The 27675-nt window shown below is 32.8% G+C and overlaps 2 protein-coding genes across 8 annotated transcripts in view; both read left to right on the top strand.

The window, feature by feature from the left end:
- LOC126727427 (F-box protein At5g03100-like) overlaps positions 1 to 13820 on the top strand; it is a 51164-nt gene extending 37344 nt beyond the window's left edge. Inside the window, exons 1-4 of one of the 7 annotated variants that reach the window (XM_050433097.1) lie at positions 3303 to 4717; positions 5743 to 5919; positions 7144 to 7469; positions 13609 to 13820. In XM_050433097.1, coding sequence (XP_050289054.1) covers positions 3569 to 4717; positions 5743 to 5919; positions 7144 to 7458 — 1641 coding nt within the window. In that variant the 5' untranslated portion in view covers positions 3303 to 3568 and the 3' untranslated portion in view covers positions 7459 to 7469; positions 13609 to 13820. Of the gene's footprint in view, positions 1 to 3295; positions 4718 to 5742; positions 5920 to 7143; positions 7684 to 13608 lie in introns of those variants that run through there. The other 6 variants (XM_050433099.1, XM_050433100.1, XM_050433096.1 and 3 more) reach the window with 6 other exon arrangements.
- On the top strand, positions 8870 to 9652 carry LOC126728843 (uncharacterized). The gene has a single exon (XM_050434605.1). It carries the CDS (start codon positions 8870 to 8872, stop codon positions 9650 to 9652), a length of 783 nt encoding a protein of 260 aa, XP_050290562.1.
- Positions 13821 to 27675: the final 13855 nt, after the last annotated feature.

Genomic DNA, 27675 nt, shown 5'->3' with positions numbered 1-27675 from the left:
CATGGTTATTATTTTATTTTATTAACTTTCTTATTTAATTATTAAATATATGCTTGAAAATCATTAAATTTCCCTCACATATATAGATATATTGTCAATTTTGCTAGTTTTATAAATTTAATATCTATATTTAGGCTTTAATTAATTATTAAATTAATTATGACGTCATCACGGTTCGACCCCGTTTCGACCTCAAAAACCTTAAACCTCTCCTTTTTACGGTTCAATGAACGGTCCGGGTTTGAAAACCTTGCTTAAAAGAAGGTTACTTTTGTGTGTTGGTTTCTTTATTAAAAAAAAAAAAAAAAAAAAAAAGGAAGAAGGTGACTTGGTTAGTTGGTTGTCTAAGGTGAGTTTGTTTTAACTTTTTGAAATTGAACTTTTAAAAAAAATGATGGTTTTAAAAAGTGCAGTATGAAATTGAGATTTTTGAAAAAGTAGATTGTTTGATAAAATCTTTTTTATTTTTTATTTTTTATTTTATTTTTTAAAAGATGAGTGTTTGGTTAGTATTTATAAAAATTGTGATTTGAGGAGTAAATTATCAAAAAGGACAATATATTTATAAGGGAATTATTTCATATTATGGTTTCCCCATAATAATAATGATAATAAATTATTGATATAATAGTTTATGTCGCAGTTATTATGGTTCTAAATTCATAAATTCTTATTTTCTAGATTAAAATTTTCTAATCTTTAATTTTACACTTTAAACTATAAAATTCTTAATGTGAATGGAAATTTATTTTCATAAAAAAAAATAATAATAATTTCACACTAAAGCCTTAAAAATACTTACCTAGAACATTTTTTATTTGTAAGTTTAAAAAAACCAAAAACGAAGCATTTGTCACCCACTAATGCATGGGTGGAGTAGTTTTGTTTTTGTATAGAGTGCCTATGGCTTAACTCCTACGCTTATCAAATTAAAAATAATAAAAAGCTCAGTTGCTTGAGTGCTTCACAGATCACACAGTCACATATATTCTTTGGAGCATTTTTCTTAGCGCAGAAATAGGAGGTCAGCACCTCCCTCCCTCACCCTTTGGCATCATAGTGGCACACCAAACGCATAAATTTGCGCGACCGTACTTTTTGGCCCTAGGGTCCATTTTGTTAGAAAAGTGAAAAAGTAAGATGATAGAAAATGGTGGAATGATAGAAAAAATTTTAATTTTTCTCATTTTTGTTTGGTTGAGAGTGGAAAATTAGAAAGATGGAAAAAATGAGTTTGTATAAATTTACTCATATATACTTGTTAAAAAATGATGCCCAATTAAAACAGAAATCTGGGGGTTTAATCACCTCCTACACCAAAAACCAATTGATGTTTTGGTCTGATAATAAAAAGTTATCATCAAGAGGTAGGAGCGGACACCATATGTTAAACTCTCAAAAAAAAAAAAAACACAAAAGTGACAAACAAGAAAAAAAAAAAAAAAAATCACCCAAATTTATTAAAAATTAAAAATCATGTCAAGAAAAAAAAAATCACGTCTTGTTAAACACAAAAAAGAAAAGAAAAGAAGAAACACAAAGCAAATCATTGTCATGACCAGCCCCCCCCCCCCCTCCCCTCCAAAAAAAAAAGAAAGAAAAAAAAAGAAAATAAAAACAAAGCAAATCATTGTCATGCCCATTCCCCCCCCCCCCCCCCCCAAAAAAAAGAAAGAAAGAAAGAAAGAAAAAGCAAAAGAAAAAGAGGCAGTGTGTCCCCGGAAAAGCAAAAGAAAAAAAGAAAATGGAAGAGCCAACTTTGTCCAGTAAAGCGAAAGCTTAAAAAAAAAGCAATTGGGGGCATTTTTGTTAATCAAGTAACAGTGTGTTTGAAAAGGCTGGAGGAGAGAGAAAGAGAAGAAAAATGAGAAGAAATGTAGTCCTTTCCTCTGTTTGGGTACCATGGAAAAAATAAAAGAGAAGAAACCATTTTCACTAGGCCCACATATTTGCAATCTGTCCAAATTGGGCAGATTTGAAGGGTTCGTTGAAGGGGTGGAAAATTGGGAGGATAGAAAATGTTGGGAGGATGGAAAAGTGGGTGGATATAAAAGATTTTAATTTCCCTAATTTTTCTTTGGTTGAGAGTGAAAAAGTAGAAGAATGGAAAAAATGAGTTTGTATAAATTTACTCATATACCTTTGTTAAAAAAATATGCCCAATTAAAATAGAGATCTAAGGTTTAATTCCCGCCTACACCAGAAATCGATTGGTGCCTTAATCTAATGATAAAGAGCTACCATCAGGAGGCTGGAGCGAATGCCACAAGTTAAAATTCTTTTAAAAAAATAGAAAAGTGACAAACAAGCAAAAAAAAAAAAAAAACAAAATAATCACCCAAATTTTATTAAAAAATAAAAATCATGTCAAGAGAAAAAAAATTGCATCTAGTTAAAAAAAAAAAACACAAAAAAAAAAGAAACACAAAAAAAGAAGAACAAAAACAAAGCAAATCACTGTCATGCCATCCCCTCCCTCCACTGCCCAAAAAAAAAAAGAAAAGAAAAAGAAAAAGGAAGAGGCAGCATGGCCCTGGAAAGCAAAAAAAAAATAAATAAATAAATGAAAGAGCCAACTTTGCCCATAGGGAAGCAAAAGCTTAAAAAAGAAAAAAGAAAAAAAAAAAGGCAATTGAGGGCATTTTTGTTAATCAAGTAACAGTGTGTTTGGAAAGGCTGGAGGAGAGAGAAAGAGAAGAGAAATGAGAAGAAATGTAGTCATTTCCTTTGTTTCGTTACCATGGAAAAAATAAAAGAGAAGAAACCATTTCCACTAGGCCCACATATTTGCAATCCGCTCAAATTGGATTGATTTGAAGGGAGACAATGGTTATAAAAAATGGGCTCATATAAATAATATAATATGACATAAAGTTACATATTTGTCCATAACTTTTATACATCTTTTACATTTATGTGGGCATAAAAGTAAAAAAAACATATATTTTCCTTTCATTTCCTTTCTTATTGCAAACCAAACAAACAAAAAAGAAATACATTCTTTTCTTTTCTTTTTTCTTTTTGAGTCCTCACCCTGTTTCTAAACATACACAAGATGATTGATTTATTTTCTTTTCTTTTCATTTCCTTGCTATTATTCGTTTCTTTTCTCTCTTCTTCCCTCATTTGTAACCAAACAAAGCCTAAATCACAGGTAATTCTTACATGCTTTAGGTGTGCAATGCTCCCTCTTCTTATATGAGGGGTGGACCCTATGGTGAGATCTATGCATGAAACCCACCTTTTATATGAGAGGAGGAAGTATTGTTTTTGGAACACTTAAGTTTTTTCCCTAAATCACACTCCCCTTATTTTGGTGGACCAAGGGAAAAACACTAGGCCTCACCACTTTTTTTTCCTCCCCTCCCCCTGACCAAGCACATTACAAAATGCTTTCAAAAAGCCGAACCAAACGGGCACTGGTTCAAGTTTCACACCCAATCAATTGACCTTAGATGGCCAATTGTAACTGGGCCTAATCTGCATCCCTAATTAATTGCTTGTCTATTACCAAAAAGAATAGAAGGTAAAGAATCTCACATCACTATTCACCACTGTTGAGTTGAGAATGGAGGAAGAAAGCTCTGGTTTTATCCACAGCTTCTCTGACCGATACTATACCACCAATAATTCTGAAGAAGAAGAAGAAGAAGAAGAAGATCATCGAACCAAAAGCCGCAAACACGCACCAATCTTAGAAGAAGGTAAAGATCGAATCAGCACCTTACCTGACTCCGTCCTCCTCAGCATCCTCTCCTTCTTGCCCACCAAAGAAGCTATCAAAACAGGCGTTTTATCCAAAAGATGGGCCTATCTTTGGACCTCCGTTTCCTCTCTCAGTTTCGAACTCGAAGAATATTACTCCGAAAGTTGTCTCGTCAAAAGCATCCACGATTTCACCCGTGCCTTTGATCCCACCAGTGCCGTAGATCCCATCGACGATTTCACCAGTGCCGTAGATCACACCCTGCTTTTACACAGGGCTCCTAAACTCACAAACTTCTCAGTTCGATTCAAGTACAGGACAAAACTAAAGGCTCGCCTCGATCTTTGGGTTTGGTTCGCCACATCTGCCAAAGTAAGCCAACTTAGTCTACATTTATCACCTCCTTATTATCTCGATTTTGATGGATACCAATTGCCTCAGCATCTCTACACCAATGAGTTTGTTTCTGAATTCAATTTTAGTTACTGCAAAGTTTTCCCTAATGGGTTATTACATTGGAGTTCACTCAAGCACTTGTGTATTGGGCAATCGGCCATGTGCGATGATGTGATAAGGGAAGTGTTAATGGGTAGTCCTAGACTTGAATCCTTGGAATTGCATGATTGTTGGGAGTTTAATCGGTTGGATATAGTGTCCGAGAGTTTGAGAAAGTTGGTGATAGATAGCTATGTGATAGATATGTTGAAAGGCAATGTCCGTGAGTTGGAATTGGAAATTGTGGCTCCAAAGATCCATTCTTTGGAAATTCTGGGTAATTTTGAAAAGATTAAGTGTCGGATAAAGGATGTGTCGGCATTAGTTGAGGCTAAACTCGATTTCGACATGCGGAAGAGTAGTGAATGTTATTTCGATGATGATTACTACTCCGAGACTTATAAGGAGTATTATGAGGAGGAGGAAGATTATAAGGAGTACCAAGACATTGTGAGAGACATTCTTGACAGTGTGCATCATGTCAAGAAACTCACTGTTGGCAATTGGTGTCTCATGGTTAGTTTTCTTTAATAACTCTCTTTGTTTCTTTTGTTGTTCTTGATTGCTAATGTTGATTTCTATTTGCAGAGATTAAGGTTGTATCTTTCGTTGTTGGTAGTGTCATTGCTTGGCTATATAAATTAAATAATGCACAGCATCTATTGTATTTTTAGTGACAAGTTATTGTACTATTTGATTTCGCTTTAAATATTTTATATTACTACCAAAAGGGAAAATCACCATACTCTATATTGTGAGTTGGGCTTGGAGTGCACTAGCATCCGAGGATGCAAAAAAAAAAGAAAAAACCTATTTTGCAACATTAAAGGCTCAAACACTACTTTATTTATTTTACCAAATCATTTTAAAATTCACCCTACATTTCAGTTTTTATTTTTACATATAACCCAATAAAATAAGGACAAAACTTAGATACAATATTTTAGGTGCTATTTCTTAGGTTTCCCACTTAAGATTGAGCCATGTTGTTACTTTAAAAAAAAATACACTTTTATCCCATAAGGAAAAATTCACATGGCAGAATTTTAAGTATTATAGCCAAGTCTTGCCCATAAAATAATATAAACTACCTAATAAAATAATAAAACGTATTCCTCTCTCTTTCTTTCCTCCCATTATCTTTTTCTCTCACACACAACTACAAGATTAAATATTATTGTGAGTTAGTTTTTTTCTATGGAGCATCTTGATTTTAATCCAAGTTGCAATCAATCAACAATTAAAGGACCTGATATTATTGGTCCAATTTCATGGATTCAACTTTTGAGTTAGAGACACTTACTTTTAATTTCGTGATAAGATGTAGGGCACCTGTTTTAGTGCCAAATAATGATTCATCATGATAATCTGTCAGCTCTAAATCAAGGTCTTGGTGCATAAAGTATATATTGACATTTATGTAACTTAGCGTTCTGTAACACATGTTAGATAATTTGTTCTGCTGATGTATTTTACAATTGACCATGTTATTTGTTCTTAGATTCACTTTATCTTATTTGTTCTTGCTTTGATGGACCTAGATTGTATCTATAATGTCTGTGCAAGATCTGCCTTCTCCATTATCAAAGTGCCAATGTTTAACAATTGTAACAAGCATGGAAAAATGGAGCCTTCCTGGCATTGGAATCCTACTTCAAAGTTCGCCTTACGTGGAGACATTGAATTTTGACTTCCCATCCTCCCGCCCCCCGTTAAAGGTATGTTTTTCTTGGACCAGTTTCCCGAATGTCATATCAAAGGAACTATATATATATAAAATTTAGTTCAATGTGTCTATCTATTTATGGGGTCAAAATGATCCAGTGAGTTCTTGACATAGAGAGTAAATGTTTTTTTTTTTTTTTTTTTTTGAGAACTGGTCAGGAAGTAAATGTTGATTGTTGATATTTTGAACTTTGAGGTGGTTGTTTTGTGAACTATTTACTCAAAACCTTCTCATTGATAATACATCTTCCTTCTTACAACAAAGACATCAGTAATAGTATCGAGTAAAAGTCATTCATGGCCAAATTTTTATCCCAGATTTCAGGCATAGACAATGAGAAGACTTTTTCACTTAAATTTAATTTAATTTATTTTTAAGTGTCAAGAGGCAATTCTCTAAGCTTCAAGTTTCTGGATACTGGCTATTCTTATGGTCTACTGAGCCTTATTTTGGATTTATTTCAGTTTAGTGATTTGGGTTGGGGTTCGTAGTAAAAATCCATGTTCAACTAGGAATCGGTATTGGATAGTTTGCTTTCTATTCAAGAATTATTATTATTATTATTATTCATCTTCTTTTTCATTTCCTCCATAAGTGGTGATGCTTTGTTTGAAGTTTCATAGGAGGTGTGATACTTAGAAGTTTCTTCTTTATCTCTAAATTTTTTCAGCAACTTGAAACCTAGCATTCATATATTGATTAGGATTTGGTTGGGTCCATTGCTCTTGTGCATTGGTCCCGTCAAGATTATGACATGTGGCCAAAAGTGAACACGTATCATAAATGTTATGGGTCCAGTACATAGGAGTATTGGCCCCAATCTTTACCCATTGATGTATCACCCTTTAAACCATCCAAAATCACCTATCCATCAAAATAGCCTCAATTACCCCATGAAAAGGCGAAATACTATGCACGAGTTACTTTTCATAGCAACCCAAGTTTCAGTTATTCCCTTTTATTGGATCTCCAAATCCTACTATTCATTTTCTCATTCGAAACCCTTATAATCCTTTTTTCTTACTTTTTTCTGGCCTTTTTCCTTCCAAAACCTAATATAAATTCTTAAAAATCCTAGATGTCCAAAGCCGATTCAAGAATTCCAAATTTTATTTGGCTTTGTTCCCTTCTCTTATGTCAACTCCATTATAACATGACAAGATATCATAATTTAATAGTGAACTTCAAAATGGGCTAATGTACTTTTATTTTGCAGTTTCTAGTAAGTAGATATGATGAAGTGAACCATTGGAAATCAAAGGAGATCTATTTCAAGTTTTTGTTACGATGCCTCAAGTCTATCAAGATCAAGCTTTTTTATTTTGAAGGAATCCACACAAAGGAATTCATTTTCTTGGTACAATTTCTACTTACGAATGCAAATGTGTTGGAGAAGATGGTTATCACTAACGCCCTGCCTATGCGAATTTCAACATCTAATATGCCACTTAAATCTCTACAAGTGGCTCTAAAGTTGTTAAATTTCCCTAGATCCTCTCCTCATGCAGTAGTTATGTTCCCATATCAGTAAAATCATTTTAAGTTTTTTTATCCTCTTAAACAATCAAACTCGCATAAATACTACGTATTTGTGTAGATTATTCTGGTTCAATGAACTCAAATCTTGCTATGAGTTTGCTTTAAGTTATGATTTCATATACTTATGTTTTCTTACTGATGTTAAGCTTTCCTTGGGATATATTCATTGTTAATGTCAATGGTTATGATGCTTATAAAGTTTTCCATTTGATTTTTATCACTTTGCTGTTTCAAACTTTCAATAACATTGTTTGATACACTTACTTTGATACTCTATAAAATTGGGTGATGGTAAAATTACTAGTATAATTTTATTACATAAGTCTTAGAAATGCTACACTTTTAACATGCTACAAGCTAAGTTTTACTAAAAAAAAAAAAAATTATGTGGCAAGTATATAATTGGTGACACTTTAACATATAATAAATGAATGTTTGAACCAATTTTATTTTTCAAATTGGTGACGCACTAATTTGCAAGAGTTTCACGGTAAAATTTGTAGTATCTTTAACATTGTTCAAGTGAATTAGTCATATTAAATGTAAGATTAATGTATTTTAAATAAAGCAAGTTATAATATATAAAAATTAACTAAATTGATGTAAAAAAAAACTAAATATTATTTAAGTGATATTTGAAAATAAAAAGGCACATTTAAAGTTTAGCCCTTAAGCCTAAAATTGTGCCCGGATTATATTCTATATTTTGTTAAACTTTCTAGTATATTAATGAATGTTGCTATAGCTACAAGTAATACAATTTTTACTACGATATGCTTACAAATTGATGTGTTATTAATCACGACAAAACATTTTACACATTCTTAGTACATTTCACGACAGTACATTTGACACATTTTTTTATACAATCTAAGGGTCTCTTTGAGATTTGTTTATTTTGCTAAACTGAAAATTTTTGTTGAAAGTATTATAAAGGTAAAAGTTAGTTGAAATAGCACAGTGAGACTCATGAATAGTATCAAAAAGTGCAGTGTGACCTATTAATAGTAGCAAAAATAAGCTGAATAGTAAAATAAGCTAACTTTTTAGAGCATGATGATGTGGCCATAAGTACTTTCAAGGTTGGTCTTCCAGCTGAGCATGATTTAAGGAAATCTCTAACTAGTAAACCTGTTACCAGTGTACACCAATTGATGGATAGGATTGACAAGTACAGAAGAGTAGAAGAAGAACAACTTCAGGAAAAAGGAAAGGCTAAAGTAATCCCTCAGGAGATGAGGGATTTCAGGTCGGACCGTTACAATAGTAACCAACCTCGGAAAGACTTCGTTGGGCAATCAGGTTCTACTAATACCCAGGTGGTTAATGCAGTGTTTCGAGAGCCAGTACAGCAGGTATTGGAGAAGATAAAGAATGAGCCCTTTTTTAAATGGCCAAACAAGATGGCAGGAGAGCCTAAGAGACGCAACCCGAACCTTTATTGCCACTATCATCAGGATCATGGGCACATGACAGAGGATTGCAGGAATTTATGGGACCATTTGGAGCAGCTGGTCCGAGAGGGGAAATTGAAGCAACTCTTGCATCATTCCAGTGGTAGGGTAGGCCAAGTAGGCTCAGAGATGCGTGGGGACGCTTCTTCAAGACTCGGCACAATAAACGTTATTTTTGCTGCCCCAGGGAGGACTGGATCTTGTCCTTCCAGGGTACTGTCGGTGTTTCGACCTCCGGCCGAGGATCATTGCCAAGCGTCAAAAAGAGCCAGGGTGGACATCCCCCTGATTTTGGGCTTTTCGGATGAGGACAAGGTTGGAACCATACAGCTCTATGATGATGCTCTGGTGGTCACGCTGAGAATTGGTGGGTACGATGTAAAAAGGGTGATGATTGATCAAAGTAGTGCTGCTGATATAATGTACCCAGATTTGTATAAGGGGCTAAGATTGAAGCCTGAGGACTTAGCAGCCTACAGTTCCTCTCTGGTGAGTTTTGAGGGAATGATGGTCATTCCAAAAGGACAGATCATACTACATGTGCAAATCGGTATAGATGTGGTGGAGGTGGACTTCATTGTTGTAGATGTTTTCTCTCCATACACGGATATTATGGACAGACCTTGGCTTCACACCCTAGGAGCAGTCTCATCTACTCTACATCAGAAAGTGAAGTACCCATCTGGGGGCCAAGTATTGGAGATAGTAGGAAGCCAGGTTGCAGCTCGGTAATGCCTGGTAGCAGCTATACAACATCGGCCAGAGGCAGAGACCTCGGCTACCGCCGATAATGGATTATAGCAATTAAAACCCCTAGCATTACCCTTAGATGGACCAGCTGACGAGGTAAAGTGTGAAGATTTGGAGAGGGTAGTTTTTGCTGATGATCCGGAAAGATTTTTCCAGGTTGGGGCTAAGCTGCCTTTGCAAGAGAAGGAGCGATTGCTGGAATTCCTCAGAGAAAATGTAGATGTGTTCGCATGGAGCCCATATGAAGCCCCAGCTGTAGATCCGAACTTCATTTGTCATCGACTCAACGTGAACCCTTCTGTTATTCCCAAAAGACAGCCGCTTCGTCGACCATCGAAAGAGCACGCCGAAGCTGTCAGAAGTGAGGTGGCCAAGCTCAAGCGGGCTGGGGCTATCAAAGAAGTTTTTTACCCTCAATGGTTAGCCAATATGGTGGTGGTGAAGAAAAATACAGGAAAGTGGCGAGTGTGCGTAGACTTCACGGATCTTAATAAGGCTTGTCCCAAGGATCCTTTTCCCATGCCGAAGATAGACCAGTTGGTGGATGCAACTGTTGGTCATTCTCGGATGAGTTTTTTGGATGCCTTTCAAGGATACCACCAAATACCGCTAGCGTTGGATGATCAAGAGAAGACGGCATTTGTCACCCCTGTTGGAAACTATCATTATAAAGTGATGCCTTTTGGTTTGAAAAATGCAGGATTTACCTATCAACGGATGATGACTAAAATGTTCGAACCGCAACTGAGCAGAAACATTGAAGTCTATATCGATGATATGGTAGTGAAGAGTAAAGTGGTGTCTGAGCATGTGGAAGATCTTACGAACATCTTTGGAATACTGAGAAAGCATAAGTTGCGTTTGAATGCTTCAAAGTATTCCTTTGGTGTAGGCTCCGGGAGGTTCTTGGGATACATGGTGACTCATAGAGGAATTGAAGTGAACCCAGATCAGATTAAGGCCATCAACAATTTACAAACACCTCGGAATTCAAAAGAAGTGCAGAAACTGACTGGAATGACTGCTGCTTTGAACCAATTTATCTCCAGGTCGGCCGAGAGGTGTCGTCCTTTTTTCCTTCTACTGCATAAGTGGAAAGGATTTGAATGGACCGAGGAGTGTGCTGTGGCGTTTCAGCAGTTGAAGGAGTACCTGTCCAGGCCGCCTATCATGTCTAGTCTTGAGGTGGATGAGGTGCTGTTTGCTTATCTGGCAGTTGCCCCTCATGCAGTTAGTTTTGTCTTAATACGAGAGGACAACGGCGTCCAAAGACCATTTTATTACGTAAGTAAGTCCCTTCATGAAGTCAAGGTGAGATACTTATCATTGGAAAAGGCCATCTTGGCGGTGGTCCATGCAACACACAAACTTCCACATTACTTTTAGGCCCATACTGTTGTTGTCTTGACTCAGTTACCTCTCAAGTCCATACTTAGAAATGTAGATTACACTGGGAGAATTGCTAAGTGGGGCACAATTCTAGGTGCTTTCAACATCAAGTATATGCCTCTAACCTCTGTGAAAGGTCAAGTCTTTGTCGATCTGGTAGCTGAGTTCGCCAAGTGTCCAGAAGAAGCTAACATGAAGCAAAGTGACATGGATGAAAAATCTGTTGGTCTAATATCCACACAAGGCGGTTCCTCTTGGAGGGTATATGTGGACGGAGCAGCAAACCAATGGGGGGGCAGGATTGGGGCTAGTTTTGATATCCCCTGAAGAGGTCATCATTGAGAAATCCTTAAGGTTGGGATTCTCGGCAACTAACAATGAAGCGGAATACGAAGCTTTGTTGATGGGAATGAGTATGGTCCAGAAAATGGGTGGAAAGGTAGCAGAATTATTCTTGGATTCAAGATTGGTAGTCGGCCAAGTGAAAGGAGAACTGGAAGCCCGAGATCCAAGAATGCAGGGGTATTTGAGTCAAGTTAGGCATATGCAAACGAAATTTGAATCTTTCGTCTTGTCGCATATCCCCCGAGGTGAAAATACCTATGCCAATTCCCTGGCAACCCTTGCCACCTCTTCAACACGGAGTTTTCCTCGGGTGATAATCGTCGAAGATTTGTATACACCCACCCCACCAGAAAAGGATGTATGACAGGTTCATCAAATCAATCTATCGTCGAGTTGGATGGATCCCATATTGAAATTTCTCGAAAGTGACATCTTGCCCGAAGAGAAAATAGAAGCTGATAAAATACGGAGGAAAGCTCCTCAGTTTTGGTTATCCGAGGACAAAAAGTTATACAAACGGTCATTTTCTGGGCCGTACCTACTTTGTGTACATCCCGAGATGTCAGAGTCACTCCTAGAGGAGATGACAATCATGCAATTCCAAGGATTCAAGTCTAGGACTACCCATTAACACTTCCCTTATCACATCATCGCACATGGCCGATTGCCCAATACACAAGTGCTTGAGTGAACTCCAATGTAATAACCCATTAGGGAAAACTTTGCAGTAACTAAAATTGAATTCAGAAACAAACTCATTGGTGTAGAGATGCTGAGGCAATTGGTATCCATCAAAATCGAGATAATAAGGAGGTGATAAATGTAGACTAAGTTGGCTTACTTTGGCAGATGTGGCGAACCAAACCCAAAGATCGAGGCGAGCCTTTAGTTTTGTCCTGTACTTGAATCGAACTGAGAAGTTTGTGAGTTTAGGAGCCCTGTGTAAAAGCAGGGTGTGATCTACGGCACTGGTGAAATTGTCGATGGGATCTACGGCACTGGTGGGATCAAAGGCACGGGTGAAATTGTGGATGCTTTTGACAAGACAACTTTCGAAGTAATATTCTTCGAGTTCGAAACTGAGAGAGGAAACGGAAGCCCAAAGATAGGCCCATCTTTTGGATAAAACGCCTGTTTTGATAGCTTCTTTGGTGGGCAAGAAGGAGAGGATGCTGAGGAGGACGGAGTCAGGTAAGGTGCTGATTCGATCTTCACCTTCTTCTAAGATTGGTGCGTGTTTGCGGCTTTTGGTTCGATGATCTTCTTCTTCTTCTTCTTCTTCTTCAGAATTATTGGTGGTATAGTATCGGTCAGAGAAGCTATGGATAAAACCAGAGCTTTCTTCCTCCATTCTCAACTCAACAGTGGTGAATAGTGATGTGAGATTCTTTACCTTCTATTCTTTTTGGTAATAGACAAGCAATTAATTAGGGATGCTGTAACGACCCAAGGAAAAGCGCTAGCCACATCTGCGCTATACCTTAAAAGGACTAGTCACAATTGAGGCTCCTTGAAGTTGTTAATAAAGCCTAGTTCAACCCAGTAAATACCCGATGTGAGACTCATTACACACCCACACACATCACACAATCAATCAAATTGGGGCATCACAATCTCCCCCACTTAAATCCCTAACATCCTCGTTAGGGCCCAATTTGTGGGGTAGTGTCTCTGAGCTCACACAGGATTACCGGGCCGGCTCTGATACCATATGTAACGACCCAAGGAAAAGCGCTAGCCACATCTGCGCTATACCTTAAAAGAACTAGTCACAATTGAGGCTCCTTGAAATTGTTAATAAAGCCCAGTTCAACCCAGTAAATACCCGATGTGAGACTCATTACACACCCACACACATCACACAATCAATCAAATTGGGGCATCACAGATGCAGATTAGGCCCAGTCACAATTGGCCATCTAAGGTCAATTTATTGGGTGTGAAACTTGAACCAGTGCCCATTTGGTTTAGCTTTTTTAAAGCATTTTGCAATGTGCTTGGTCAGGGGGAGGAGAGGAAAAAAATGTGATGAGGCCAAGTGTTTTTTCCTTGGTCCACCAAAATAAGGGGAGTGTGATTTAGGGAAAAAACTTATGTGTTTCAGGAAATTCGCATCTCTACGAGTTGCTCTAAAGTTGTTAAATTTCCCTAGATCCTCTCCTCATGCAGTAGTTATGTTCCCATATCAGTAAAATCATTTTAAGTTTTTTTGATCCTCTTAAACAATCAAACTCGCATAAATACTACGTATTTGTGTAGATTATTCTGGTTCAATGAACTCAAATCTTGCTATGAGTTTGCTTTAAGTTATGATTTCATATACTTATGTTTTCTTACTGATGTTAAGCTTTCCTTTGGATATATTCATTGTTAATGTCAATGGTTATGATGCTTATAAAGTTTTCCACTTGATTTTTATCACTTTGCTGTTTCAAACTTTCAATAACATTGTTTGATACACTTACTTTGATACTCTATAAAATTGGGTGATGGTAAAATTACTAGTATAATTTTATTACATAAGTCTTAGAAATGCTACACTTTTAACATGCTACAAGTTTTAGTGTTTTACTAAAAAAAAAAAAAAAAAAAAAATGTGGCAAGTATATAATTGGTGACACTTTAACATATAATAAATGAATGTTTGAACCAATTTTATTTTTCAAATTGGTGACACGTTAATTTGCAAGAGTTTCACGGTAAAATTTGTAGTATCTTTAACATTGTTCAAGTGAATTAGTCATATTAAATGTAAGATTAATGTATTTTACATAAAGCAAGTTATAATATATAAAAATTAACTAAATTGATGTAAAAAAAAACTAAATATTATTTAAGTGATATTTGAAAATAAAAAGGCACATTTAAAGTTTAGCCCTTAAGCCTAAAATTGTGCCCGGATTATATTCTATATTTTGTTAAACTTTCTAGTATATTAATGAATGTTGCTATAGCTACAAGTAATACAATTTTTACTATGATATGCTTACAAACTAATATGTTACTAATCACGACAAAACATTTCACACATTCTTAGTACATTTCACGACAGTACATTTGACACATTTTTTTATACAATGTTAGCGTCTGTTTGAGATCTGCTTATTTTGCTAAACTGAAAATTTTTGTTGAAAGTATTATAAAGGTAAAAGTTAGTTGAAATAGCACAGTGAGACTCATGAATAGTACCAAAAAGTGCAGTGGGGCCTATTAATAGTAGCAAAAATAAGCTGAATAATAAAATAAGTTGACTTTTTAATTTTGAGCCAAACATACACTTAGTACATTTATATTGTAAAACTTGTAGTACATTTTTCATTTTCCTTAGATCAATTAATTTTTTATTGAGAGAAATTAATTATTATTTACTAGCCGATATCCACACCTAGTACATTTTCTAAAATTTTATAAGAAATTATCCTATTAACCCATTGGGTTCATCAATAATATTATAAGCTATAATTATAAATTACTAGTGTTATAATATCTCCTAATTTAAGAAATATATCCTAACAAATAAAAACATAATGTTAATTAGATGATAAATATTATCTAAATTAAATTTTTGTATGTTAAATATTATCCCTTAATTTAAGAAATATATCCTAACAAATAAAAAAAATAATGTTAATCTAATTTTATTTAATGATAAGAATGAATTAGAGTCATGGTAGTATACTATTAATTTTTAGTTCTTTAAAAATCTAAAAATTTAATAAAATTTCTACAATTTGGTGAAGCCACGTGGCGCAAACACAGCGTCTAAACTCAACTTTTATTATATACTAGTTATAGACCTGTGCGTTGCACAGTTTTATGAAAAAGCTTATAAAATAAATGTATAAATAATTATATATTTTAATATATTCAATAAAGATAAAAGAAAAAATTATCAAATGTAAATAATTAACTCACAAAAATAAGGGGTAAGATTTCTTCCTAAAACTAAATTAAATTGACAATTCCAAATTGAATTTTAAATTGATAATTATTTTTAAAAAAGTACTAAACAATTGATAAATCTAAAATTAATATAATCTTGATAATATTATAAATTAAAATTAAAGTTGATAATTCAATAATACACGTGTAGAACATCTTGATAATTTGATGTAACATAAAAATCAAATAAGAAAATTGTTAAAATTAATCTATTAATTCTAACCATATTTAATCATTAATCCTAAGAACCTAACCCTAAGCATATAAATTAGATCAAAGCTAAGAACATTAGTTTAAACAAAAGGCAACCAATACACAAAACCTAATCAATTTAAAAAAAAAAAAAAAAAAAAAAAAAAAAAACAAAGAAGGAGCCTTTAGAAACTTGACAATATTTTCGAATGTTTTGAATTTATTAATTAAAATCACATGAAGACAAAAAACCAATAATAACACTAAAGAAAATAAACAAAATGAAAATAATAATAATGCATACTTGCATTGTTATGAGATTTAGGCATTCATATATTGAAATAAGCTTCACTCCAAAAATGATATATAGGGTTATATATATTGGTAGAGTTCCATTTGAAATATAATTCATTTAAATCTTATTGAAATTAAAGATATCTAATCAATGTGTTTGTTTTTATCCCATAAAAATTGGAATTAAAAAAAGGTCATATGAATAGAAAAAAAAAAAAAAGTTGATTCAACATAACGTAACATATAAAAAATTAAAATTTAAAACAAATTAAAAAAAGAAAAAAAAAGAAAAAAGAAAGAGTACGTGGTTGATAGCTATAAGGAATTTTGATATATAAACTGTTTTTTGTCATCAACGTAGAAATTATCAAATTAATGGAGATATATACTGTTTTTTGGAATAGATAGAGATTATCAAATTATTGAAGATATATATTGTTTCTTCGGATAGATTTATATTAATCACCTCTTGAAGAATTTGGATTGTACTTATCCCTTAATAATCAAGTTTTGTAACTTGATATTCTGATAAAATAATATTAATTTAATAATATTAAAATTTTGAAAATTTAGATGATAAAAACTATCTAAATTAAATTTTTGCATGTTAAATATTATCCTCTAATTTAAGAAATATATCCTAACAAATAAAAAAATAATGTTAATTAGATGATAAATATTATCTAAATTAAATTTTTGTATGTTAAATATTATCCCCTAATTTAAGAAATATATCCTAACAAATAAAAAAATAATGTTAATTAGATGATAAATATTATCTAAATTAAATTTTTTATGTTAAATATTATCCCTTAATTTAAGAAATATATCTTAACAAATAAAAAAATAATGTTAATCTAATTTTATTTAATGATAAGAATTAATTAGAGTTCTGGTAGTATATTATTCATTTTTAGTTCTTTAAAAATCTAAAAATTTAATAAAATTTCTGCAATTTGGTGAAGCCACATGGCACAATCACGGCGTCTAAACCCAACTTTTATTATATATATATATATATATAATATATAATATGATATAATATAATTTATTATATATAATATGATATGATGTATGTAATCTATAATCTCTTTTTCGCTTATGGGATACATGTTATTTTAGAAAACCAATCAAAATTTAGAGAAGACGACAACCAAAGGGATAAGAAGATGATCCATGGGGTTGGGAAGGTGTAGTTGACAGGTTGAAATTAAAGGACAACTTTTCCGAATTTCTTGTGTATATAAGATAAAATGGCATTAAGGGTTAAGTAGAAACAGGATAAAACCAAAGTGTTGTTTAGTTTAGTGGGAAAAAGAGAGGAAAAGCCTTCAAACTATAAACCAAAGAAAACAAATAATCATTTTTATCTTTTAATTGATATTTAGACTTAAAACCATGAACTAGAGAATACAAAAAGTCATTATCTTTTGATTTGTGCCTATCTAGGAAACAAAAAGTTATTATCTTTTAATTGATATTTAGTCTTAAAACGATGAACCAAAGAATACAAAGAGTTAATATCTTTTAACTTGTGCCTGTTCATAAAAATTAAAAAAAAAAAAAATTTGGAGAAATAATTACAACATATTACTAACCTCGCAGCTCAAACATTTTCCCCCCAAAACCCCACAAACATTTTGTATATAGAGAGGTATCAATTCAACTACAAGAATTTGTACCTATCAACAGTTATTATCTTTTAAAGATAGAGAATTCTAAAGAAAAGTCCCACACCTAAAAGAAAAGAATTTCGTGGTTCAACTTCCAGAGAAGACAGCGTCCCTAATTTGCCTGGGTAAGAAGAAGAAAGAAGAATCAAGCGATGATCATGGAACCAAACGTCTCAAACGCTAGTATTTTGGGTACACGTCCTTGCCTGACGATGTGATAAAGAAGGTGTTATTGGGTAGTCCTGGACTTGAATCCTTGGAATTGCATGAATGTTATGATTTTTATCGGCTGGATATAGTGTCCGAGAGTTTGAAAAAATTGGTGATAGATTCATATTATGGAGAGGAGGGATGGGAAGAGGAGTTGGAATTGGAAATTGTTGCTCCAAAGATCGAGTCTTTGGAAATTATAGGGAAATTTTATAATATGAAGAAGTTTCAGATAAAGGACGTGTTGGCATTGGTTGAGGTTAATCTCGATTTTGAAATACCCGAACCCGATGAAACTGGAATTGACGAGGACGGGGGCGATATTTGTTAAGGGCTGTGAAAACATTGTGAGAGAACTTTTTGAGAGTCTGCATCAAGTCAAGAAAGTTATTGTTGGCAAATGGTGTCTCTTGGTTGGTCTTTCTTGATTACTCTCTCTACAATTTTATTTCCCCGTTGTTTCTTTTGTTGAATACAACACTTGATGTTTTTCTTGACTGTTAATGTTGATTTCCATTTGCAGAGACATGAATGTATCAAGATTGTATCTTTTTACAGTTGGTATTGTATCTTAGAAATAATTCACTTTAATTTTAATTTTAATTTAGTTTAAGTGTTAGGGGCAATTCTGTAAGTTTCTAGTTTATGGACATTGGCTATTCCTTTTTTTTTTTTTTTTGAGGAACTGGACATTGGCTATTCTAATTGTCCATTAAGACTTATTTATGGTTTTATTTATGTTTAGTGATTTAGTTTGGACTTTGTAGTAAAATTTTATCATGTTCCACTAGCAGTAGGTATTAGTCATCTGCTTAGGAGTTTCTTCTTTATCTTTAAATTTTTTCAAAAACTTGAAACCTAGCATGTATACATTGATTAGGACTAGGCTTGGGTCCATTGCTCTTGCGCACTGGATCCATCAAGACTATGACACATTTCTAAAAGTGGACACGTATCATAATTTGATGGGTCTGATGCACAAAAGCACTGGACCTAATCTTTGCCATTGATTTTTCACCCTTTAAACCCCAAAATCTAAAATCACCCATCCATTAAAATAGCCCCAAAAACCCCATGAAAAGGCTAAATACTGTGCACGAGGTCCTGTTCTTAGTCCTGGAACAGCAACCTAAGTTTTAGTTATTCACCTTTGTTGGATCTCCAGATCCTACGATTCCTTTTCTCATTAGAAACCCTATAATCTTTATTTCTTACTATTTTCTAGCCTTTTACTTCGATAACCTAATTCTAAATCCTAAAATCTAAGATGTCCAAAGTTGACATAGGAATTCCAAATCTAATTTGGCTTTATGTTCCCTTCTCTGATGCCAACTCCAATATAATCTGACAAGATATCATAATTTAAAAGTGAACTTCAAAACAGACTAATGTACTTTTATTTTGCAGTCTCTAATAAGATGCTATGATGAAGTAAAACATTGGAAATTAAAGAAGGTCTATTTCAAGTCTTTACTACAACTCCTCAAGATTGTCAAGATTTGTGGTTTTGGAGAAATTTTCTACGCAAATGAAGTATTCATTTTAGTGGTACAATTTCTACTTAAGAATGCAAAGGTACTGGAGAAGATGGTTGTCACTAAACCATTGGTTATGCAAAATCAAATACGTAAGATGCTACGTGAAACTACAAGTGGCTCAAAAGTTGATAAACTTCCCTAGATCCTCTCCTCGTGCAGTGGTTTTGTTCCCATAACAATAAATCATTTTAAGTTGTTCGATCCTATTAAACGATCAAATTCACATAAATACATAGTAGTTATGTAAATTAGTTTGGTTCTATGAACTAAAATCTTGCTATGAGTTTGCTTTAGCTTTTAATTTACTTATGTTTTCCTTGTGCTGTTAATTTTGCCTTTGGATATATTCATGGTTAATGTCAACGGTTATGTTATGTATAAAGTTTTTGATTTGATTTTAATCTTTCAACTTTCAAACTTTCAATAAAAATTTTAGATATTTCCAATATCTTATGGTTCCTTTTTACTACAAAATACATATAAATTGACATGACAATAAATGTGATGAGTATTACATCAATAACATGATAAACAAATTTTTTTTTTTAATCAATTTTTGCTTTTGTTTTATGTTTAGAAGTTGAGATATCAGTTTGTAAGGCTTATATGTGGTAAATTTTGAAATATGTAGTATTCCTAGTATTATTCATAAGATTTTAATCAATTATAATAGCCCCTGGGGGAAATTTTTTTTCCTTTTCCTCTCTTTCGGTCTCATTTCTATCATTTTTTACAATAATAGATTGGAATTTTTGGTACTTTAATCTTTGGGGTGAGGGGATATCAACCCAACTTTTCCATTGGATAAATTAGTAGAGTTACAAAACTCTCGACAATAGATTAGAATTAGGTTTTGGATTAATGGAATTTTTCCCTACATTAAAGAATAACTATTATAATCCTTTTAAGAAGAATGTAATCTGTTCATTGGCTTAGGTTTTAGAACTTTAGGGTGATAGATATTGTCCATAACCATAAGCTCCTCTTTTAACTATTTGTGAAATATGTTGTCTTTAGACTTATCTATATCTTATTAAAAACTGAATACATTTGACTTTTGGTTAACATCATGAAATTTGGAACATAAAGCTTTTGATGCCTTACAATTTTACATGTCCTTATTTTAATATATTATTTTTAGTTAATATTAAATTATATTATATATTTCAACATTAGAATTAGAATCTTGCCAAATCTTCAAATAATAGAATAGATATTTTTGCATATATGATAAAATACAATCATAAAAATTTCATATTAATAATTATCATAATTATAAAATTTTATATTTAGCAAATAATTTTTTGCTATCACAAATTTCATATTAAAAATTCTCTTCTTTTCTTTTTCTATGATAAACTCACAAAGTTCGATATTCGATCCGAGTACGACCCGGACCACATTCCTCGCCTTGATATTTGGGTTCGTTTCGCCACAAATGCCAAAGTAGACCAACTTAGTCTACGTTTATCATCTCCTCATTATTCTCTCGATCCTATCGAATACCAATTGCCTCAGCATCTCTACGCCAACGAGTTTGTTTCTGAATTCAATTTTAGTTTCTGCAAAATTAAGCCTATTGGGTTACTACATTGGGTTTCACTCAAGCGCTTGTGTATTCAGGAATCAGCCTTGCGTGAAGATGTGATAAGGAAAGTGTTAATGGTTAGTCCTAGACTTGAATCCTTGGAATTGCATTATTGTTATGATTTTCATCGGTTGGATATAGTGTCCGAGAGTTTGAGAAAATTGGTGGTAGATAGCTATTTGATAGATATGTTAGAAAGTGAGGAGCGTAAGTTGGAATTGGAGATTGTGGCTCCAAAAATTGAGTGTTTAGAAATTTTGGGGTGTTTCGATAAGAAGTGTCGGATAAAGGATGTGTCTGCAGTGGTTGAGGCTAAGCTCGATTTCAACATGCGGAATGGATATGATAGTGATGAGGAGGAGGATGCTTGTGAGGAGTACCAGGACATTGTGAGAGACATTCTTGAGAGTGTGCATCATGTCAAGAAACTCACTGTTGGCAATTGGTGTCTCATGGTTAGTTTTCCTTAATAACTCTTTTTGTTTCGTTTGTTTTCCTTGATTGTTAATGTTGATTTCCATTTGCAGGGATCAGGATTGTATCTTTTTATTGTTGGTAGTGTCATTGCTTGGCTAGGCCCTACATATAAAATATTGCACAGCATCTAATACTTTTTAACGACAAGTTATTGTACTATTGATTTTGCTTGATACCAAAAGGAAAAAGCATTTTGTTGATTTATATTAGTATTGGAAAATTACCATACTCTCTCTTGTCAACCCCAAAAATTTGGGACTAAGGCTTCGTTGTTATTGTTATTGTTGTTGTTGTTGTGAGTTGAGATTTTTCTCCTGAACATCTTGATTTTAGTCCAAGTTGTAAACAATCAATGGTTGAAGGACCTGATATTATTGGTCCAATTTCATGGGTTGAGCTTTTGTGTTAGAGACACCTACTTTTAGTTTCATGATAAGATGTAGGCACTTGTTTTAGACTTTTAGTGCCAAATAAGGCCTTCTTTTATTTCATTATCTGCATATATTGACACATGTTAGTTAAATTGTTCACTGGCAATGTATTTTACAATTGGTCATGAACTTTGTTCTTGTCATTCACTTTCCTTAATGCGTTTTGCATCTTGCTTTGACGGACCTAGGTTGTATCTATAATGTCAATGGAACATCTGCCTTCTCCATTGTCAAAGTGCCAATGTTTAACAATGAAAACAAGCATGGAAAAAGAGAACCTTCCTGACATTGCCCGCCTACTTCAAAGTTCGCCTTATGTGGAGACATTGAATATAGACATCACATTCACACCCTCCTACTATATACGGTCAGAGCCAGAGGTATGTATTTCTTGTTCCAATTTCCTGTATGTCATATCAAACAAACTTTCATGAAGGCTTAATTCTAATCACTATTTTTTATTTTTTATTTTGTTACTTTTTTAGCTCTATACGTCTAACTATTTATGGGGTCAAAATGATCCTGTGAATTCTTGACGTAAAGAGTAAATGTTGATTGTCGACCTTTTTGATCTTTGAAGTGGTTGTTTTGTGTACTATTTACTCAAAACATTCTCATTGACAATATATCTTTCTCCCTACAGCAAAGAAATTAGTAATAGATTTTTGGAAATCCATTTGTTTAAGTAGGAGGTCATTCATAGCCAAAGTTAATATCCAGAATTTCTGGCATAGGCAACCAGAAGACTTTTTCACTTTAATTTAATTTAATTTATGATCTGTTTGGATTGAGGAAGAGGGAGGGGGAGTAGAGTGGAGTAGAGTTGATTTAGCACAAAATTAGCTTATTTTTAGCCAACTCTACTCTACTCTACTCCCCTCCACTCCCCCTCCTTTCCCCCTCCATCCAAACAGGCCATTAATTTTAAGTGTCAATGACAATTCTATAAGTTTCAAGTTTCTGGATATAGGCTATTCTAATAGTCTATTGAGCCTTTTTTGGTTTTATTTGAGTTTAGTGATTTACTAGGAATAGGTATTGGCTAGTTGCTTTCTATTCAAGAAGAATGAGTTTTATTTTATTTATCAGAAGTTGTGAAGCTTTGTTTGAAGTTTGTGTGATATAAGAGGCATGATGCTTAGAAGTTTATTCTTTATCTTTAAATTTTCAGCAACTTGAAATTTAGCAAACACATTGATTTATCAGCCTTTAAACCCTAATATCCAAAACTTTAAAATCCTATGTCACCTATCCATCAAATAGCCCCAGATACCCCATAAAAAAGCAAAATAATGTTCACAATGTCACAACCTTAGAACGGCAACCCAACCCAAGTTTTAATTATTTTCCAACATTTTTCTTACCAAATCCTAACCCCAAATTCTCAAAATCCAAGTTTTCCAAAGCTTACTCAGAAATTCCAAATCTAATTTGGCTTTGTTCCTTGTCTTACTTCTACTCTATTATAACATGACGAAATATCATAATTTAAAACTGAACTTTCATACTAATGTACTTTTATTTTGCAGTTTCTAAATAGACGTTGCTACTGCTCTTACCGTGATGAAATGAAACATTGGAAATCAGGAGAGATCCATTTCAAACAGTAATAAACAGTAATTTTTTTTTTTTTTTAATTGTTTTCAGTTTTCAGTCAAATAAGTTGTATCCAAACGCACACTAAGCTTACCTTCGGATTATCTACCTGTCTTAGTGATATTAAGCTTACATTTGGGTTTTCTACTTGCCTTAGTGATATTAGGATTATCTACATGTCTTAGTGATACTAAGCTTACATTTGGATTATCTACTTGTCTTGTAGAGTAGTCTAGTTCAAAGAACTAAAATCTTTCTATGAATTCATTTTTCGCTTTGAGGTTTCAAACTTTCAATGACATTGTTATGTTTCCAATATCTTCAATTCTTTTTTGCTACAAAATAATAATTAATTAAGTGACAATAAATATGACTAATGTCACATCAACAATTTAATAAGCATTTTTTTAATTAATTTTTTGTTTTGTGTATACAAGTTGACATGTCAATTTTTTTTTTTTTAATAAGATTTATCTATGACTTCCTCTCTATAAAGATTATTTTTTTTTTGTTTGTGAAATAATCTACTTACACAAACTTAAAGAAAAGAGAAGAGACAATATAACACAAGAAATTTTACGTAGTTCAACAATAAGTCTATGTCCATGAGAGGCAAATGAAATAAAATTTCACTATAATTTGGAGATTACAATAAGCTTGAAGGCATTCTCATAAACCCAAACTCGGTTCTCTTTTAAATAAATAAATACAAAACATCCTATTGTATTTGGCCAAAAGTTGTAGCAGAGGTTCTTACTCTTTTTCTCTATGAAACTCATGTCTCTACCACTATGCTCTTCCCTCTTGCTCACCCTTGATTTATTATAACTAAAAGTTCTCAAGCTAAAGCAGAAGAACAAAATTTCTCTCAAAACTAGTTTGGAGAGAGATCTTATAAACTTCTCATATATTTTTATATTGAGTATGAATTTTAAAAATCTAATCGTTGAATTGTATATTCTTATTATATCCTTCGTGCTTACAAAATTTCAAGAAGATCAAAAATTAATTGGTATGTCATTAAACAAATGTTAAAATTTCAAGTTTTGTAATCTAAAATTGTGTGTAACAAATAAGTTTATTGATTGAATAGTAAATAACATATAATTTGAACGAAATTTGATTTGCATGTTAAGAACATAAGTGATATAAAATTCAATGGTTAGATTTTCGAAATTCGCTCACACAAAAAAGATATATAAGTTCTAGTTTGTAGAAAAACTTTGTTCGAAGCAAAATTGCTACACAAGGAGATCAACAATTTCGGCAAAGTATCCATGATTCCATGTAACAAATCTTCAACATCTATTGCGTGGTGTACCCGTGTAGGTGTGATACGCATGCTTCTTGTTGAATTGACAATCTTTGGAGTGGTTGAATATCAAGCCACACTTTTTGACAAATGCATGTAAATATGTGCCTTAGCTTTTTTTAATATTATCTCTTTTTGACCCAAAAAAAACTAAAAAATTTAAATTATACAAGTTTTTTTAAGAAAGAAATTATACAAAATTTAATAGAGTGATAACTTGAATATTTGCTACAATTGTGAGTTGAGTTGCTAAGGAGAGCAAAATTATTGCCACTACAAAGCCAAAAAGAGTATAACTGTCATTACCATCAAGGAGAACTAACAACCACAATATTTTGCTTGGTACCATTTTTTAAAGAAAAATGAAATTAGAGATTATTTTTATTTAATAGATTGAATGAGCTACAAATTTGAATGATTAGTGATTTTATTTATTTATTTTATAATAGGTATTTTGTTGAATAATTTGTTCACTTGTTGTTGTTTGGTCTTGTCTTGTTTTTGTTTGATTTTTTTTTTTTTTGATGCGGTTTTTGTTTGTTATTATTTGGGCTAATATTTATTATTGTTATTTAAGCTTTTATTTATTTCATATATACATATATAAATTAAAGGGATTAAAGATTATGTTTGGGGGTAGAATTAATTATGGAGTAATGCTACATCCACAATATTTTTACAATAAAATTTATGCAAAAATTTTTTATTGGTGGATAAGAAAGTAAGGTCAAAATGCAAAACTCACTCTCTAAGTTTCACTATTTTTCATTTCAGTCCTCTAAATTTGCATTTTATCATTTTAGTCCTCTAAGTTTTGAACTTTCTCAATTCAGCTTTCTGTTAACTCACCATCCATATTTGCCATCAACTATCCAAAATTACACTGTTTTGGCTGTAATTTAATATTTATTTTTATTTTATTATTTATTTCTTAACTAAGAAAAACCCCATAAATAATTTCCTAGTTCTCTTGTGCTCTCTGTTTTGTTTTGTTCGAAAAAGCAGTTTTGAACTCTCAGCCATGGATGTGAGTATGACGAAGCTGGATTACTATGAGGACAAGTTGAAACTTCATTCCAACGCTACACTCCTCTCCTACATCAAGGTCAGTCATCACTGTTTTTTTCTTAGCTTCCCAAACACATCCTTAAAAGAAAATTTAAACAATTTTTTTTTTTTTTTAATTTGAAGGGCGAAGAAGATGATTGACACCCTTTAATACTAGAGTCAACGATCTTTCACCCACAAGGTGGAGGTCAACCTGCCGACACTAGCTTCATCCAATTAGCCGATTTCGATTGTGAATTCATTGTTCAAGATGTACGCTCCAAAGACGGAATTGTTCAAGATTTACTAGGAAATCTCTCGCTTTTCTTCTCACTCTGGGTCTCTCCTTATCTGGTTAGGCTAGGATTAAAATTGTACATCTTCAGATGAGGTGGGTGGGTCTAACATGGGTTATTTTAGTTTTTGAGGTATTTTTTTTAATTAATGCTTTTTTAAATAAAAAATAAAAAAATTAAATTATGGCTAAAACAGTGTAATTTTGGGTAGTTAACGGCAAATATGGACAGTGAGTTAATAGAAGACAGAATTGAGAAAGTTTAAAACTTAGAAGACTGAAATGATAAAATGCAAACTTAGGGGACTGAAATGAAAAATGGTGAAACTTAGAGGGTGAGTTTTGCATTTTAGCCAAAAAATAATATCAGTATTGAGCTCAAATTAAAATCAATAACAGCTTATCACATTAGATTTATTGTAAAATTATTGTGAAAATATTTAAAATATAGCATTATTCTTATTTTTGTTGAACCAAATTTTTTTAATTCTTAAGTCTGGGTGTTCAAAATTTTAATTAGAGTGGTCACAATAGATTAGTTTATGATATAATATTTTTTTGGCAAGTGTATATATACACTTTTTTACAAGTGGGTAGTCCTATAATTGCTATACAACTTACATCCAATGCATTAGATATAATAAGATACTGATAACGCTTTAAAATGTATATTTGTTATATATTTATATGGGCGTTATCTCCTTATTATTATGCTTAATTTGTATAATTAAGCTATGATTTGCATTAGTCCATATTATTTATTTTTATATAATTTCTTGAATAAAATGCTATTCATTGTGTGTAATTTTTTACTTTCAGGAAATTATATGAGAAAGATGAGTTTACAGGAATTTGTGAGAGAATGGAGGCCAAACTAGAATTAAAGTGGAGCTAAAGGACCATGCTTAAATGTCTAAGAAGGTGCAGCTGGAGTGCTTGGATCGTCTACCATGATTGGAAGTTTCAAATAAGGAAAGAAATCAAAGAAGCAGAATTTGAAAAGGAAAAATTTGATTTGAGCATTGATCATTATTTTGGGCGTATCTCTCTCCTCAAAAATCCAATTGACACAAGGCCAAATGGGTTGGAACCGTGACTTAAATATCTACAACTTTCCAGTTTTGAGTTTTTCGAAATTCTCAATTTTTGAAGGCCGAAATTAACTCACAAGTTATCATTGTAAACCTGGACGGAAATTAAAATAGTAAATGTTTTATTTTCTTGGGACACTTAGACATTAGGGTTTTGAAGGAAGGCTGGTAGAACGAATTTTGGCAGAGAAAACTTTGTATTTTTCTTTCTCTAATGGCAGCCTAAACTCTTTGCTAGGGCTAAGGGTTATATTTCTTCTATACGGTATGAATATTTAATGTGATTCTTTCTAGGATTTTATCATCGACATATTTGATTGTTCAATTAGATTTCTTTTAATGTATTAGTTCTTCCATGCTTTCAATAAGTTCAATCATGTTTTTCTTATTGTTTAGATGAATTTCTAATAGTTTCAAATAGAAATCAGGATTTAAAGTGAATGAGTTTTTCTGAAAACTTTTCTAACCGCATTATCAATCGAGGTTATCATGCGTTCTTGAATTGTCTCAGTTCAACCGAATCATAAGTTTTTAATTGTATAAGAACAATCAATTATGAAATAGATGTTTTCTTAGATCACAAAG

The sequence above is a fragment of the Quercus robur genome, chromosome 5, assembly GCF_932294415.1.
Source record: "Quercus robur chromosome 5, dhQueRobu3.1, whole genome shotgun sequence".
NCBI lineage: Eukaryota > Viridiplantae > Streptophyta > Magnoliopsida > Fagales > Fagaceae > Quercus > Quercus robur.
The sequence above is the reverse complement of the archived record's forward strand: the minus strand, read 5'-3'. Positions and strand labels throughout refer to the sequence as shown.

Excerpts from the sequence above, each read along its gene's own strand:
- LOC126728843 (XM_050434605.1), top strand. The coding sequence starts at position 8,870 with ATGGCAGGAGAGCCTAAGAGACGCAACCCGAACCTTTATTGCCACTAT.